The sequence below is a fragment of the Falco rusticolus genome, chromosome 13 (genome assembly GCF_015220075.1).
Source record: "Falco rusticolus isolate bFalRus1 chromosome 13, bFalRus1.pri, whole genome shotgun sequence".
Classification (NCBI taxonomy): domain Eukaryota; kingdom Metazoa; phylum Chordata; class Aves; order Falconiformes; family Falconidae; genus Falco; species Falco rusticolus.
Genome location: NC_051199.1, coordinates 3,225,547 through 3,241,937, shown reverse-complemented (window position 1 = coordinate 3,241,937; position 16,391 = coordinate 3,225,547). Strand labels below are relative to the sequence as shown.

Genomic DNA, 16,391 nt, shown 5'->3' with positions numbered 1-16,391 from the left:
GGAGGGCGCAGCCCAGCCCGGCTCCCGAGGGCTCAGTGCGGCCCCTCAGCTCAGCCCGGCCCCTGAGGTGAGGCGGCTCTGCCCCACCATGGAGGGGTGCTCCAAAAACACACAACGCCATCATGGTTTTTGAGTTTGTTGGGGTTTTTTGTTTTTGGTTTTTTTGGGTTTTTTTTTTGTCGTTGTTTGTTTGGGTTTTTGTAGGGGTGGTTTTTTGTGTGTGTCACTTCTACAGCCCCATTTACAAATGGCAGCCCGCAGGAGGGCCCCGCTGTTGCTTGGTGCGCGGGAGGCGCTGGGCAGCTTTCAGACGAGTGTCCGTATGGCTGGAAACGCCGGCCAGCCAGGTTCAGATGTAACATTCAGAAATAACGTGTTGGGGTCTTAGCTCCTGCTCCAGCATGGGATGGGCTTGAAGGTTTTTTTGGTGTTCTCCATCAGGACGAGGTCATACCTGCACAGATGTGGTCTGCGTACAAACAGTCAACATGAGCCAGAAATGAGAAATGAGCCATTCTTGTACCATCCCCCAGTCGGGCCTCCCAGCGTGCTGGAGGCTTATGTAAAATAAGTCACATTCTCAAGACAACTGGTTTGAAGACCACCTCAAGTGAGGGTCAGTGTAAGCCTTACCGAGGTCAGAAATACCTTGAGCGTATTTTCATTCTTTTCTATGTTACCTTTTGCTTTTCCTTGTGAAAAAAGAACACAAAACCCAGCAAGCAAACTGAGGTGTTGGCTGCAGAGTTTGTGGTTCCCTTTAAGCCTGTCTACACTTGAGTGTCCACCACACGAGTGGGTCCTTCCAGTTCGCCTGCGTGTCCCTGCCGGTTCCCTGGTACCAGCGTTAGGGGTTGTGCCACCACTGAGCTGGGACCAGGCACTGGTCTGCCCTAGAGCTAGCCCAGCCGAAAACCAGAGGAAATACGCAGGCTTTCACCTGGGGCCACATTAGCGTTAGCCCTGGTGCAGAGAAGGACAAGAGGGCAGGACATCCCTCCCTGTGGCAGTGACTGATTACTTAATGGTGTTAAAATAGTCGTGAAACTGTGCTTGTAGCCTGTAGCAGCCCCTCCTAGGGGAAGGTGGACAGCCTCTGATGAAATGTTTGGGCATTTGCATCTACTTTTTCAAAGACTGTGGATCTGGAGCTGGACGTGACTGTGGAGATGTAGGACAGGAGAAAGGGAATGTCAGCAAGGAGGAGCTGCAGAAGGACTTTGCTTATTAGCAAAAAGATTGCTTATCAATCTTTTCCTTATTCCAAGGCCAAGGGTAGCAGATCTTCACAAACTGCAAAGAAACACGTACTGCAGCTCTCTCCTTTTTTGCTTGACCCTTCTGACTCTCTGATATGCAATCCTTGTTTTAGCCCAAATCTAAAGCGTGGTATGGTTTGATGTCCACGTACTGTCCTTGCACACAAGGTCAGCCTGAGAGATTCAGTACTTGCTGAGCTCAGGCAGAGATCCCATCCTCCAAAGGTGCCCCAGAAATCGGAGAAGCTTAAGGGTAGGACTGCAGAGCAGGAGGAGGTTAATGAGGTGACTGAAGCAGCTGTAGAAATCTCATCAGCAAATGACCTGGTCAGTACCTCATGATGTTGTGTGCAGTATTCAGTGCTTTGGGGCATAGCGGCCAGCAGCTCCCAGTTACTGGAATTCCAGGAGTAAATTAATCTCCCTGCCTGACTGGACATAGAAATTGACTGAGATATAAAATGTGTATTTGAGGCTGGGCATCTGTATTTCCCTGAGAGTTGCATTTACCTTCAGCCCAGAGTTCAGGCCGGAGCAGCTTCTCAAAGGTCATTTTCCTGACCAAAGGTTAAGAAGTCAGACCACATCAGAGTCAGACCATTAATTACATGTTTCCATTACAAGAAGAGAACCTCTGTGTTGAAGTAGGTATTCAGCTGTGGGGTTTGTACGCGTGGACTTAAGGTGGAATTTATTCCCAAGATATGTGTACAAGAATTATTAAATATGAAATAAACCTAATTCTTCTAAACAAACTCAGCCAGGTCAGGAATCTGGGAGATTTGTTTACTTCTGTCCAGTCTGCAACCACAGAAATGTTTTATAAACCTCTGCTTACCTTTCTGGACTTGTAAGTGACCGGAACCTCACTTGGAGAATCCTGAGCTTGAATTTTGGGCCAATGACAGATCCTGTGGAAAACGTCAAGGAAACTTTTTCTACATTTTCAAAATCTTGGTCGAATCCAATTAGCAGAGTGATGCGGTTGTACTGCTGAAAAGCTGCAGCTTCTCTAAAGATAAAGCAGACAAAGTGTCAGAGAGCCACCAAGGGAATGGCACCATTTTTAATGTATTCAGTACAATATTAGAAACAGTGTCGGGGGAGGAGGACTGAACTTATGATTAGTTTGTGATTTACAGGAAAGGGGTATGGATTCGGGTCTCCAGGTGTGAACCTGCTCAGCCACTTGTGCACTTGGTTACTTGGGGTGGAGGTGGGGACACAGAGGTCTGATGCTGTCTGCTCTAGTCCCAAACCAGAATCCTCACAGTGCTTCTGCTTTGAACCTGAGGGGACTAGACCCAAATGATGTCTGTACCAGGCTGGCTGTGCAGATCTGAACACTGGGTCATCCATGGAGTTTGCAGAATACGTTGCTGTATATAAAGATCTGTTTGTAACAGCGCTGCATGGCTGAGGTAGCTCTACAAGTGGAGCACTGTACCTGGGGGGTATGAATGCCCCCAACTAAATTTCTGGTAGTTCTCTTCCAGCAAATGCAGCAGAAGTGTGTGTGAAACAATGCAGTGTTGGCCCCACTCTGCTCTGCTCTGGTGAGGCTGCATCTGGAGTGCTGTGTCCAGTTCTGGGCTCCCCAGTTCAAGAGAGACGGGGAACTACTGGAGAGGGGCCAGCAGAAGGCTGCAAAGATGATGAGGGGCTGGAGCATCTCCCTGATGAGGAAAGGCTGGGAGAGCTGGGGCTGTTTAGCCTGGAGAAGAGAACACCGAGAGGGGATCTTATCAATGCATGTAAATATCTTAAGAGTGAGCGTCAGGAGGACGGGGCCAGGCTCTTTTCAGTGGTGACCAGCAACAGGACAAGGGACAATGGGCACAGACTGCAGCACAGGAGCTGCCATCTGAATATGAGGAAAAACTATTTTACCTTGAGGGTGAGGGGGCACTGGCACAGGCTGCCCAGAGAGGCTGTGGGGTCTCCTTCTTTGGAGACATTCAAACCTGCCCAGATGTGATCCTGTGCAACCTGCTCTAGGAGAACCTGCTTTAGCAGGTGGTTGGGCTAGGTGATCTCCAGAGGTCCCTTCCAACCCTGACCAGTCTGGGATTCCGTGACTGAAATTAACAGAGAGTAATCCAGCTGCTCAGGATGGGAAGAGAGCACAAGACTTAAAGATGTGAAGCCTCACAAGGCTGGGGTTAGACCTTGGTCCTTTTTGACAGAATGGCCAGTTCCACTTTGAGATATGCATGAAAACCACACTGGTGTCGGTGCAACATCGGCAGGGCTGCTCGCAAGGACGCTGTGTCCACACAACACGTTCTTTGTATAGCTGTATGGCTGTAGTTTAAGGTTGCCCTTATGGAGGGCGAGGAGTGCAGATGTGACTGGAAGCACGTCCCTGTTGCAACACTGAAAATGACTGGCCGTGTTGTAGAAGTGTTAGGAGGCCTGACAAATAGGACAAGTTTTAACCTGTCAAAGGTGTTTATGATGTGTGTGTGTAAGCATGCTGCCTGGTGGGCTGTCGCAGGCTGGGCAGGGTGGGTAGTCCTGTTGTGCAGCCCCAGGGAGCTATGCAGATTGCTCTGGTGCAGGCAGATAGGGCTGAGAGAGTATGCAGTTAGAGATACTTGGGAAAACTAGTTGAGCAGGACTTGTTTGCTGAAGTGTGTTTAGATCAGTCAGGAATTTGCATGTCCACATAAACACCAGTCATTAATTGCCTCTGTGAGTGGAATGAATTGATTTGGATGTTACGTATTCAGCCCAGGTTCATCCCAGCTGTCTTGGGCACCTGGAGCTGGAAAGGGATGCTAGCTGGAAGGGGAAGGAAAGAGGGGGAGATGTGTTTTTCCTCCTGCTTTAGTGGAAGCCTAGCACAGCCGTGCCACTGGCTGAGACTGTCCACTTCAGTCCTTTACATGACTGAGAAAGGCCCAAACCAAAGGACAGGGCTGTCAGCCGACTTGCACTGGGAGAGTCTGTGAAAACCACATAGCACCAGGGAAGCCCTGAAAGCACGTACACTGTCAAGTATCAGCAGAGAAATTAGGGGAGGGTATCTTGCCTCCTCCCAGGTGCAGCTGCACCAAGTGTTTGCTAACATTCACAGAACAGCACATCGGTAAGACTTACGGATTAACTTTAGATTCTGCCTTCTTCCCGGTTTCATCAGCTAGTACAATGCTGAAGGTGCCTCTTCTGGTGTCCTTGTTCCATGTAATAATATCCACAAAGTAGTGATAAACTGAGGAAGGAGAGAGAGAGAGCGAGAGCTCGAGAGAGAGCGCTCTGCACGCTCGCTCTGCTTTCCAGCCCAGCTGCATGCCTAGGTGGGAGCTGAGCTGCAGGTGGATGATGTCTTTCTCCCATTTGCTCATCTGACATAACCCCCTCAATTTATCTCTTAAATCTCTTTCTCCTTCCTGCTTCCATCTCCCTTTGCAGAGATTTCTAACAGAGATATTAAGAGATGTCTGGGAAAGCACTAGAGCGAGGGTTACACAAGTGGCATGCAAGGTGCATGTATAGCTTTCAGCATGCTGCCTTTCACTCCCTGCCTTCCCCATTCACTTTCAGGTTGCCTTTTCTTCCTCCTGTCCGCCTCTGAACCCCTTCATTTCTGTTCTTGGCATCCTTGATTTGTCTTCTCTATCACAGGGCAGAATTGTTCGTTCTTCACTCTGATCGGCAAATCACTGAATTTACTTGTTGACCAGCACTGGAGCTCAGGCCATAATCCCTGCCCATGGCTTGGTAAGTCAGTGATCGTGGGGGTGAGGAGAAACCCTTGTGAAACCTTTTTTCCCCACAGATTCTCCCTTGCCTGGACCCTTTCCCTGTTCCCTTCGCTTTTGCCCAGGGTAGCTTTTTTACCTGTTTAGCTCAGAGCATGTCTTTGACTCTCATCAATCCCACACACCTCTTTCTTGCACAAAAGAATGGTGTGTTGTTGTGAAACACAGTTTAGGAACTACCCTTTTATGGTTCATTTTCATGTTCTCAACAAATCTCCTAGCATCCTAAGCAAGATGAGTCTGTTCTTGCACATCTCTAGCGAGTCGTTGGCTTTCACAGTCCCAGGCAGGTTTGCAGATAGGGAATGCAATGGCAAGACTGCAGATGGGAACAATTCTATCCAGCAGTCACTGGCTTTGTTTCTGAAATGCTGGCTATGATGCCAACAGCAACTAACCATCTCTGCACGGCTGTTGCTGAAGGAGGCAAGACACAAAGGAAAATCATCTCAGAAATCTTAGTCACTTACTGCAGAACGGCTCTTTGTCCGCTGTATCAAAAAACATACTTGTCACTGGATGGCTCTGTTGTGTTAAATAGCTTTTCCACTTATGGGCATAATAGCCTATAGATGACAGTTTGAAAATGAAACAGAGAGTTACTGCATAGGTATATAAGCAACTAAATTGCTGAAAATAACAAAGCAAGTATTTAAGAAATAGTATATTGCTTGGCAGCTGCAAGGTAGTACTGTGGCACATGATCCCGTACTCTGTAGACTTATACCAGGGCTTAATTTTACTGGTGTAACTAAAGCCAACTGAGTGTCTAAATATGCCTGGTTATGGCTCAGCACTTATTTTAAGACTGATCATTTTCCACATCTGATTTCCATGGTCAAGAAGGATTTCATTTTGCAGTGCAGAATGAAAATCAACCCCCTTAGCTTTGCAGGTTCATTTCTGGAAGTGTCAGGGGCTTTAGCATCAACATTTCAGAAATGGCAGCCTGAAGCTGGGCTATCACATCCAGGCTGGGACATCTCTGTGGGTCAGTTACAAAAAAAACCAGAATACCCTTTGTTCACCCCTCTGCCATTCCTTTTAGAGTCAAGAGGGGTTTGTTGTGCTGAATATTCCTCAGAAAAGAGGCTGCTTTAGCAAGAACATGCCCCTATCCCTCAAACTCTGCAACTAATGGACTTCATTGTTTCTGTGACTGTAGTGTAAAGATCCCAAGACTTGTTTTGGCTTTTCTAGTTCTGGATCCTTTACATGTGGATTTGTGTTCTGGATCATAATGTGATATGGCTGTACAAGGTGCAGGGAAACTTCTCAGACTTCTTTTGCCTGCAGCGGAGGCTTGTACCCCTGCAGAAGTGAAGGAGACCAGCTCAAAAACCTCAGTGGAAACAACTTACCTGCTTTTGCAAAGCACTGTGTTGTGTTAGTCCTTTAGCAAAATGTTTGTCACATACCAAGTTACAGTAATGATGGGCAGCTCTGCCAGACATGTGCATTCACGATGTGTTTACATTCCCTGGATCCTTACCTAGGATGGGGCATGGCATAGGCCAAAAAGTTTCGCAGCTGGTACATTTGCCATTCCTGTAATTTCTGTATGAGTCACACGGGTAGGCAGTAATATTGCAGCTCTGTTTCAGGGATGACATGAACAGGAAAACAGACCTCTGGTGGTCACATTTAAAATACTGCAATCCTTAATCATACATAGGGAAGAAATATTTTGTTAGCAATCCTCATGCTTTGGGAAAACAGTATTAATGCACTAGCAAAGAAGGACACACCAGTGGACAGTCACTAACCAGTCTGAACACAACAGACAGCACTGGGGAGTACTGGGCTGTGGCAGAACAGTTAGTGAGCACTAGCTTTTGCCTTTGAGTGCACTCAGCTCTGCCTGTGTCTACTTTACTGTTCTTGTCTTTTTTGGTTTTAAAAACGTATTTGTTTGTATTGTTGCTGCAGCTCCAGAGGATCCAGCTATGGATCCTATTCCATCTCAGGTGTTCTCTCCTCTCTGAGCTCAGGCCTGACAGCTGGATATTGCCTTATGTTTTTTGCACATGGGTTTTTATTTTGGTGTAAAAAACTCTTTAGAAAGGCATAACAAAATGAGTGAAGCCTCATTTCCTATGGATTTTTGTTTCAGGCTGGTTTCCTATGTAGATTCTCTTGGGTCTGATAAGGGTTGAGTTCATGTTACTGCCTTTTCTTCTGTGAGATATCTTCTTCACCCAGATTTCATAAAACCAGCTCTGCTGCCAGGCTGGAAAGGAAAAATGCCTTCTTGCATTCAAGACTAGGGCTGTACTTGCCAGATTGCACTGTCTGTCACTGTCAAGAAAGGTGCATTGGATCTGGTATAACTGCTCACCCCATGTTTATCTTGAACCTGTTTTCTGAACAGGTTCTTGCCATTGCTAGTCCTTGGGGTTTTATATATGTTCTAAGTAATATTTTTTTTAAAAAACCCAACAAAAAACCCATGGGTTTTCTGAACCTACTCACAAAATGAAGGCACAAATCTACCTGATGACTTTTTGCATGGAAAATTAATCCCATTTGGATTTCTGACAGAGAGCAGAAGGATCACCCCTGACTCATATATCTGCCTGGTGCACATCAGCTAAACTTCTGTTGTTACGTCAGTGTGCCACATCGATGCTGGGAAGAGATTGCTGTCGCAGCTTTCCCAGAATATGGTTTTCATGTATTTTCTAAGCAGTGATGCTGTTTCTCTGACCTCCTCTTTTTCTGATTGGAAACATTTTGTCAGTGTTTGTGCCATTCAAGGCAGAATTAATTACCAGAAAATATTGTCAGTGGACAGCCAGGCTGGTTGGTCCCACCGTTGGGGTAGAAGTCTATGTGGCCTAATGCTTCTCTGTAACCTAGTACTGACAAAAGAAAATATCAGGGAATATTAAATTGTAAAATGCAGAAGAAGAAAACATAAGAAACTAACTGGGAAAAATAATAGTTATGTAGCTCTAGGATGCCTGCCTGTGCAGGAATATTAATGTAATTCATCTGTTTAGGCAGCAGGCCAAATGGTTGTGACCCAGCTGTGTTATTTTAGCAACGGTATCAAATACCTAAAAAAAGTCTCTGTGTGTGACAGTACAAAATTTGGCTTTTTGTGTTGCTGTATGCAGGAGAGGGAAAGGGATGTGAAACACTGGGTATTGCTGTGCTGCTGAAGTCCAACTTCTTGGCAGGGCTGGGAGAAGACAGGAGGCAGCAATGATGTGGGAAAGCCAAGTGCTAGGGGTAGGTTACCTGTGGGAGCAGAGTGGAGGGCTTGCATCACGCTGCTGGCCTGGCTGGCGGATTTGAAGGTGGTTGGGAAAGGAGTGGGCTGCGGGAGATTCCGGATTCACCCTCAGATGAAGGTTTAGCCCGGGGGAGGTGGGATGAAGACTGGAAGCATCATTCAGGGAGCCACGGGGTTGGGGATAACTGATCTGCTGTGCAAGGCGTTGAGTGGTGTAACTACCTTCTTAGACGGCACGTGCTTGGCGGCAGCCCGGCTCCGCAGTGTGCTGTTGATGTGCAGCTGCTCTGGCAGGACTGTGTGCTGCAGTAGCAACAGGGCACTCCTGCACTGCTGCAGGTGGTCTGCCTAAGTCCTTGTAATTCATGGGCCAGGAGGCTATAATTGCTATAGAACAGCAGCATGTTTTGAAAGACAAACCAGCAGCTCCTGAGGGAGTGCCTTTGACAGTGTGAGCAACACAGGACTGGAGTGCACTGCACAGCACCAGTGAAGGAGACTGCTTTCCTGCTGGGCCAAAGGAGCAAGGATGCCCCCAGCACTGCTGCCTGCCAGAGCCCCTACTTTCCTGTGCTCCCCCATCAGTCTCTAGCTTTCTTTGTGATGGGAAATAGGAGAAATGTCACATACCAACGGTGTCTGAATGAATGACATCAACAAACTGTGCGTCTGTAGGATCCAGCCTCTCACTGGGCGGCTTTCCTCTGTACAAGGGGCCTGCTGGGTCAAGGCCTGCAATGCAAAGCACGCGTGTGGCATCCCTTCAGCACTCTGCAGCTCACTCCACTCACGGTGGACAGCTATCCTTGAAGGAAAAAGGACTGACAGGAGCAAGGGCTTACCTGTGATTCTTCCAAGCGTACCATCAAACATCTGTCCCACAAAGCCAGAGATGTGTGCTCCCAGGCTCACTCCTATCATGTGCAAGGAGTCGAGTGATGCTCCGTCAACCTGAGATTTAAAAGTACTTCTGGTCACAGATTTTAGGCACTTGAAAGTCATAAAAAAGTATCAGGAGGAGGAAGGTAATTGCATCTCCCTACTTTTCCCAAATTTTCCCTTGATGTGTTCCATTCTGTAAATATTCCCCCCTTTGATAGTGCCACAGTACAGCCAGCGCTCATGTTTGAGGCCTGTGTCTGAGCCAGCTGTGATGAGAACAGTTTGGGTGATGGTTTTATTTTCCAGGGGCCGTGACTGCAAGTGTGGACAGGAACGAGTATTCATGGACCACATGAGTACCACTCCAGTTGCCTCACGTGTGCTTCCTGCAAAGAGTTAGCAGACACAACGATGCTAATGACCCAGCGTCATCCTTGCTGTGCCTGTGCAACAGCTTAGAGCGGCTGTGAGCTGTAGCTGATCCCCGTAAGCTTTGGACATGCAGAAAGTAGAAGTAGTTTCTATGCATGTAACAAGTCTGTAGACTTTTGTGTCCAGAAATGTAAAGGCTTAGAGTGGAAACTGAATATTGCAACAAAATACCCTCATACCAAGTCTGAGGGTAGAATTTGGCACTGCAGTATAGCTGCACTTCCAAAAATTAATGTATTAATACCTTATAATACATCTTGCTGTTTGTAAACACTTCCTTTGTGCCCTTTACATACTGTGCATTAATGACTATCATAGTGCGAACATTCAACTTACCAACATTTCATCAATAAGTTGCTTCAGAATCTCAGCAACTTTTTTGCAGTTTCTGGAAGCATTACTGTAGATGAGAGTTGTTGCCCCCTGGTTCCAGTCCACAAGGATGACGTTCATGTCTCCTACAGAAAGCAGGAGATGTACCAAGTCATGGATCCAGACTGGGGCAGAGCCTGTGAGTCGGTATCCGTGGATGATGAAGGTAGTTTTCTTGGTCACATCTAGATACCTGGAGGCAGTTGAGTTGAGCTCTTCAGCACAGGTTGGGTTCTGTCTGGTGTAGAGCAGCAGCTTCACTTTCAGCTCTGTCCCTATCAAAGCGCTGCCGAAGCTGAGAGCTGTGAATGCAGGGCATGTCTCCCCAGGTTCTAAAAAGAGCACAATGTGGCAATCCCGAGGTTAGCACCAATGTGTTTGCTTTGACCTGTTCTGCCTGCCAGCCCTGCACAGGCAGAGGAACATATGTTGTGAACTGAGTTGGGGCTGCTCCTTTCCTCTCCATCATGTTCATGACTGCAGTTACCCTGAAACTTAGGTTTTCTTGCCACGTTGGAGCAGACAGCGAGTGTACCTTCTTGGAGCAGCATTCCCTGAAACGGCACAGTGCTGCTTCCACTAGCAGCTGGGAGATGGCACAGACTTTCACCCAAAATCCCACTAGCATGAGGAAGATGTTAGAGACTGATAACCAGAATGGTTGCTGTATGGGTTTGAGAGCACTCCCGGGTGCTCTGGACAAGTTCTAGGGCAAAGAGATGCCCTTGCGGTTGGTTTGTAACTGCAGTCTGGAGCTGACAAGCTGCAGAGGATCTTGCTGTTGTGAGGGGAGCTCAGCGCTTCATTGGTACGTGCAGATGCAGCCTGCTATTTCAGACTGCAAAATGGGACACCCTTTGACTGCCTGAGATATGTTACTGGTACTGCTTTACTCGCAGCTGAAGAGTAACTGAATTTTGTGTAGGCGCTGCTTTATGGGATGGTCTCTGCCATTTGAAAGCCCGTCTTTGTGCCTTGCTTTTCCAGCAGAACACCAGCTGAGCCTTCAGCATCCAATACAATCTCCAACAGCGTACTGGCAGGGAATGGAATAACTGTCTCCAGACAGACACTGCTTACGAAGGCCCTCCCAGGTTTTGGAGCCTCTTTCCTGGCTCACAATCCTTCTCCCCAAATCCCCTTAATCTTATTGAAGAACCTTGTGGGAGAGGGTGTCTCTCTCCCACGCATACGCCCTGGGCTGCAATAATTGTTCAGGCTGGAGTTGCTAGAGAAATCTTCCTGATCTTTGCTGCTTAAAGGGCTGTGCAGTAGGCAGAAGGGTTTAGAAAACCTGCAGCTGTAAGCTAATTGTGCTCCAGCAAATTTCCAATACTGTGTGCATTTTAATTTCTAAATGATGAAACTCTCACAGTTTCCATGAGCAACTTTCCCATTTCCCCTCCTATGGAAATCAGGAGCGTGAGAGTCATATAACTGCTATGTGCCCAGCACATAAAATAATCTGCTTAGTTGCCATAGGTCTGCTAATTACTTTGTAGAAGCCCCAGGAGCTCGAGAAATAAAAGTTAATAGGCTACAAGGATGTTGCAGTTAAGTCCAACTGGATATTTTAAATTGCTACCATAAATTCAGAAATAAATTTTAACATTTGAGATCCATGGAGTCCTTCCTGTGTAAAGCCTATGCTAAAATATGAATAGTGGGACAGGAGTGGTGGAAAATGAGCCCTTGGCCAGGCCCAAGGAACATCCGTTGAAATCCGTGGCCTCCGAGCTGAGGGTGTTGTGCCTGTAACGCTTCCCTCAGAGCTCCCAGGGGCACTGGGACTCTGGGCCCTGCTTGCAAGAGTAAAGGTGACCTGAGTGGCTGTCTCCTGGCCAGCTTGCTCTCGTCTTGCTCTTACAGTGCTGAGATGCTCCAGAGAAACAGCAGCAAGAGTTCTCCTATGACACTGCTCACGCGAAGATCTTATAACTAACTAGCAGAGAAAAGTTATCTTTTTTTGCTGATATGCACCAGCATACAGTGAAACTCAACAACTGTCCTCTAGGTGCTACTGCAACATAAACAAATATAATTATTTTTTACTAATGACTAGAAATTGTTTTAGTTATTGTATAGTATTATTATATAGTATTGGTAATCATCTTTACTGCCACTGAAGGTGTAGTAATACTGGCAGAAATGCCAGGCAAGAATACCTTTTATATGGTGCAAGATTGCACTGGTTGCTTAATTTGTTTCTGTATCTCCAGCATGGTGCTGAGACTGGCCCAGAGGAGCACTGTGTTTGTCACAACAGCCCAAACCTTCTGGTAAAGAAGAGCTTTTAAAGAGCTGATTGGCATTTGCTAATACCTAACACAGGAACTGTTTAAAAAGCCTTGTTGTATCGGCACTGAGTCTGTTAGATTTGTTCTATTTTGATTAACAAAATCAGATCAGTGCTAATAGTGGGGGAAAACCTGCCAGCTTCTCTTCTGGCAGGCTGGTGCGTATCCCAGACTCATCCACCATGTGTTACAAAAGCTGAGGACAGCCAGTTATCCTGGCTTTGCTTTTCATTCTGGTAAGCACAGTGAATCCTACTCAAAGGGCTGGAAGTGTCTTTGAAACTCCAACATGATTTCTCTGATGGGGCAAGAGGCTTATTGAGATTAACTCTGCAAGCAAATAAATGAGGTGGGAACTTATGCCCTGGCACTGTACTTAAACCGGTGTCCAACAGACCCCTTCAGGAAAGGTGAATAAATGTGGCAATTACCCCAGTGTACCATTAACTCCCTTCCAGCTCTGCCTTGGCCATTATCTTGTTGAACAGCCTCAGGCAATTCACTTTTCTCCTTCTGCTCAGTTTTCTGATATGTAAAATAGGATGGCAACCACTAATTTCCCGGGCAAGGTGCCCTGATGCCTCAGCATCTGTAGCAGGGGGCATACAAATCTGTGAAGCCCACGTTCCTGTGGGGGAGCTGGACATCTTTGTCTTGAGCTTGAGATCAGCCTCTGAGGTGCTATGGCAGCAGGAGGGGCATCTTCAGAATAACTTCGTTCTGAAGATGTATATCTGTATCTGTATCTATCTATCTTCTGAAGTTATATACCACCAGGTGGGAGTGCTGCAGCCATGGGAATGGTCCCAGGCAGACTGTGGTATTTACCATAGTCAGTGCTACTTAAAGCCTGCATTCCCCTGGTCTCTCTTATTCCTTTCTTGGAGATGGTGTGTTTGGAGGCTTTTTCTTCCTTCTGTCCAGGATGTTCATCCTATGGACAGGCAGGGTTTGCAACAGGTTTGCACAGCCCAATTCTAGGGCTGTGATCTTGAGGCTGCCTACATGAATAGAATAGCAGCTGAATTTTTTAACTCCACCAGTCTGTCCTCTTGCAACGTGAAGTTCCAACAGATTTTCCCTTCAATAGGTCAGTGGTCACTTGGTCAGATTTGCACTTGTCCTAGCTGTGGGCCCTGGGAGACTGTATTGCCACAGAGCCTGCGAAGGGTGCTGCTCACCCCAACAACACCTTGTGTGGACCTCAGAGAAGCATGTTGCTGCTTCTGTGTCTCTGCAGTTTCACTGACTCTCAAAACACTGTCACATTGCCTGGGCATTTTACAGTGTGTTTCAACAGACTGGTCTTACACATCAATGAGTCTCCAGCTGTAAACATGCTTCACTGCCACACAGCACATCTCAGCAGCGGTGAAGATTTCCATCACTTTTCCACAGAGAAGAGCATCGTGCCCTCTACCTCTTAAACTGGGCTTCAGTATGTCACTGAGTTTCCTTGGTGCCTTTTCACACAATTCTCTTTTTCCACTTCTTATGACTAATTTCCTACAGCATATTTAACAAACTAAGCAAAATACAACCCCAAATATTGCTCCAGAGAACCTGATGAAATACAAGTTAGTATTTATAAGAACACTGTTCTGGTTTTTTTTTAATCCTGTTTGTTTTCCCTACAAAGCAGAGAGCTGTAACTTGACTTGCTCCCATGTGTATGCTAACACAAGGCAGTACATTTGTTTATTGTTACACAGGTTGGTTCTTGATAGGGCTGCGAGGATATCAAACGAAGCTTATTGTTCATAAATGGTAATTCATCCTTCGCGTCTGTCATATAAGACACTGCTGAAAAGAAATCATTCTTCTCGGAAGATTTCAAATGACATTTTCAGTGTCGGTGGATAGTACTTATATAAGAGAAATGTTTGCAAAGGGAGGAAAAGATAATAAAAATGACTTCTGGTTTTACATTTGGAACTCTTAGAGCTGACTACATTCATGTAACCAATTTGCTTTGCCAAAATAAATAATGCTAGAGAAAAAACCCTAAGCAGTAACTATAATGCAGAGGGTAGATATATTCATGTTTCTGCAAAGCACAGAAAGCATGTTATATTTGACAAGAAAATGCAAAAGAAATGGTTGATTTCTTACCTGTTTTCACCCCATACAAAAGGTAGATAAACACGACACACAGCCTCAGCATATGGACTTCCACATGGAACTTCTACGGGTAGAAGCTTGTAAGGATCCCACAATTTCTTTGGCATGTGTCTGCTGTCTCTGACAACAGTTTGCTCTCCTTTTTTTTTTTTTTTTTTTCCTGTAACAGTAGGTGTGGTGAGAGGAGGAAGTTACCAGCCAAGAAATGAAGACCAGTCTTTAGTTATACAACTAAAGCTTCTTCTTAAAAAGGTGGGGCACCTTCCATTCTACCAGGTTTCCTTATTTTAAATATAGTTTGACCTGAGGAATGACTAATCAAAGACACAAAGGGTTTCGGATCACGCTGTAAGTAGCACTTTGACTACACGTGTTGAAACTAAGGAAATCATTGCGTGTCTGTTTATCTTTTGCAAAGAATGTCAGAAGGCAGAGAAGATCGTAGGTGTCACTGCAAGTTGATAAGCACATGGGCAGGGCCAGCACTTGGTTTCACCAGGGCCCTACACTGGCAGCATTCGTGACAATGCCTACTGTCCCGTGTCCCTCTGGCTCTCCGGACCACTGTGGCCCAGCATCCCTTCTAACCTACAAGACCCTCTCGCCTCAGGCAGGAGGCAGATGCACAGCACTGTTGTGACAAAGGGAAGACACCAGTTTGAGTCAATCTGGGTCTCCACTGGGCTGCCAAGCAACTGCTGTCTTGGATGTCACTCATGTTTGGCATCCCCAACACATTTTCTTGCAGACTTGCTGGAACCTCATGAATCCAGCTCTAATTCAAGTAAGAAAGGCTTTTTTTCCTTGCTGGATGGGAGGAGGAAGATGGCAGATGCAAAGACAACTGTCAGGAAAGGAAGTCTGAAATTAGAGCTGGAAGATCTAGTGACAAAATTGGAAGGATGAGGGTGGTGGGGAGTTTGTGAAAGGGTGATGTGGGGGAGGGGAAGAGAGAGCAGGGACGGCTGCTGGTTAGAAGCTGTGTGGTAGATTTGCCTAATGTTTTCTTAGCAAATTCTTCTAACATAGGCCAGGGAAGGGGAACATGGGGAGGATCAGAAACACCTCATTAAGCACAGGCTGTTTTTTCCCCCTGGTGATGATCCAATGAGGAGCTGAACTATTAGTTCCCAGCTGCATAGCTGTTTCTTTAGTCCATGCTGTACATATTAAGCTTTTTGTCTTTGCTAATTCTTGGGTTAATCCTTAACTCTGCTTGCTGGCTGGCTGCAGCTCCTTGTTCAGACAAGTGCATGCTGCTTGTCTGGTGCAGCCATAGATTACACCTCAGACAGAGGTGCGCACCCAGCAACACACAGGATTTTTTCACAAGCACCTTAAGCTCTCCATCCTCATGCAGCTTGGCAATCACAGTCTCACAGGACATGTTGCTATGCTGTGATTCCAAGTGGTAATCACACGGGCAAAAGTTGTTTTTTGTTATTTTGGAGAGGATAAACACTGAGAAAAGACACCAAAAAACTTCTGTGAAGTCTGCAAGCTGCAGGAAAGAGCCTTTTCTGATGCACTGGCAAAAGAAAATAATTCGAAACATTGTTTTCCTTCCAGTTCCTTTCTCACCTCTACTAGTAATCCTAAACTCTGTCAAAATATTTCCTCCTTGCTAAGTTCTGCCAATGGTGCGAGGGAATCAGTCCAACAGTGAAAGATGCAAGATGAACAGAAGGCTTTTACCTATTGCAAAAGACATTTGAGAATCAGAGATAAAATGAGATAAAGAAATCAAGAGGGCCTTGCCTTTCTTCTCAGCACAAAAAGAGGTAATAATTTATTGCCTGAAGCTGCGCCCCACCTCTTTCTTTTCTGCATCACTTTCCTCAGATTTCCATTTCCCACCCGAGATAGCTCATCCAAGTGGCTATCAGTTCAACAGGTGGTACCCTGGGACTGGCAGACTCTTCCTTGTAAAAAGATAATGATTTCGAGTAACCACCATTTTAGCGCAATTTAGACTGTTTACAGTACACATATTGGCAAACATACCCAGGGTGTCAGCACTGGAAAT

The 16,391-nt window shown here is 46.2% G+C and overlaps 1 protein-coding gene across 1 annotated transcript; it reads right to left on the bottom strand.

The window, feature by feature from the left end:
* Positions 1–209: 209 nt before the first annotated feature.
* Positions 210–14,611, bottom strand: LIPH (lipase H). The gene is made up of 10 exons (XM_037407625.1): positions 14,357–14,611; positions 9,912–10,279; positions 9,104–9,212; positions 8,892–8,993; positions 7,795–7,884; positions 6,516–6,683; positions 5,494–5,589; positions 4,362–4,473; positions 2,098–2,271; positions 210–469 (listed from the first exon to the last, which is right to left on the bottom strand). The coding sequence occupies exons 1-10, from the start codon at positions 14,406–14,408 to the stop codon at positions 385–387; spliced, it is 1,356 nt and encodes a 451-aa protein (XP_037263522.1). The 5' UTR covers positions 14,409–14,611; the 3' UTR covers positions 210–384.
* Positions 14,612–16,391: the final 1,780 nt, after the last annotated feature.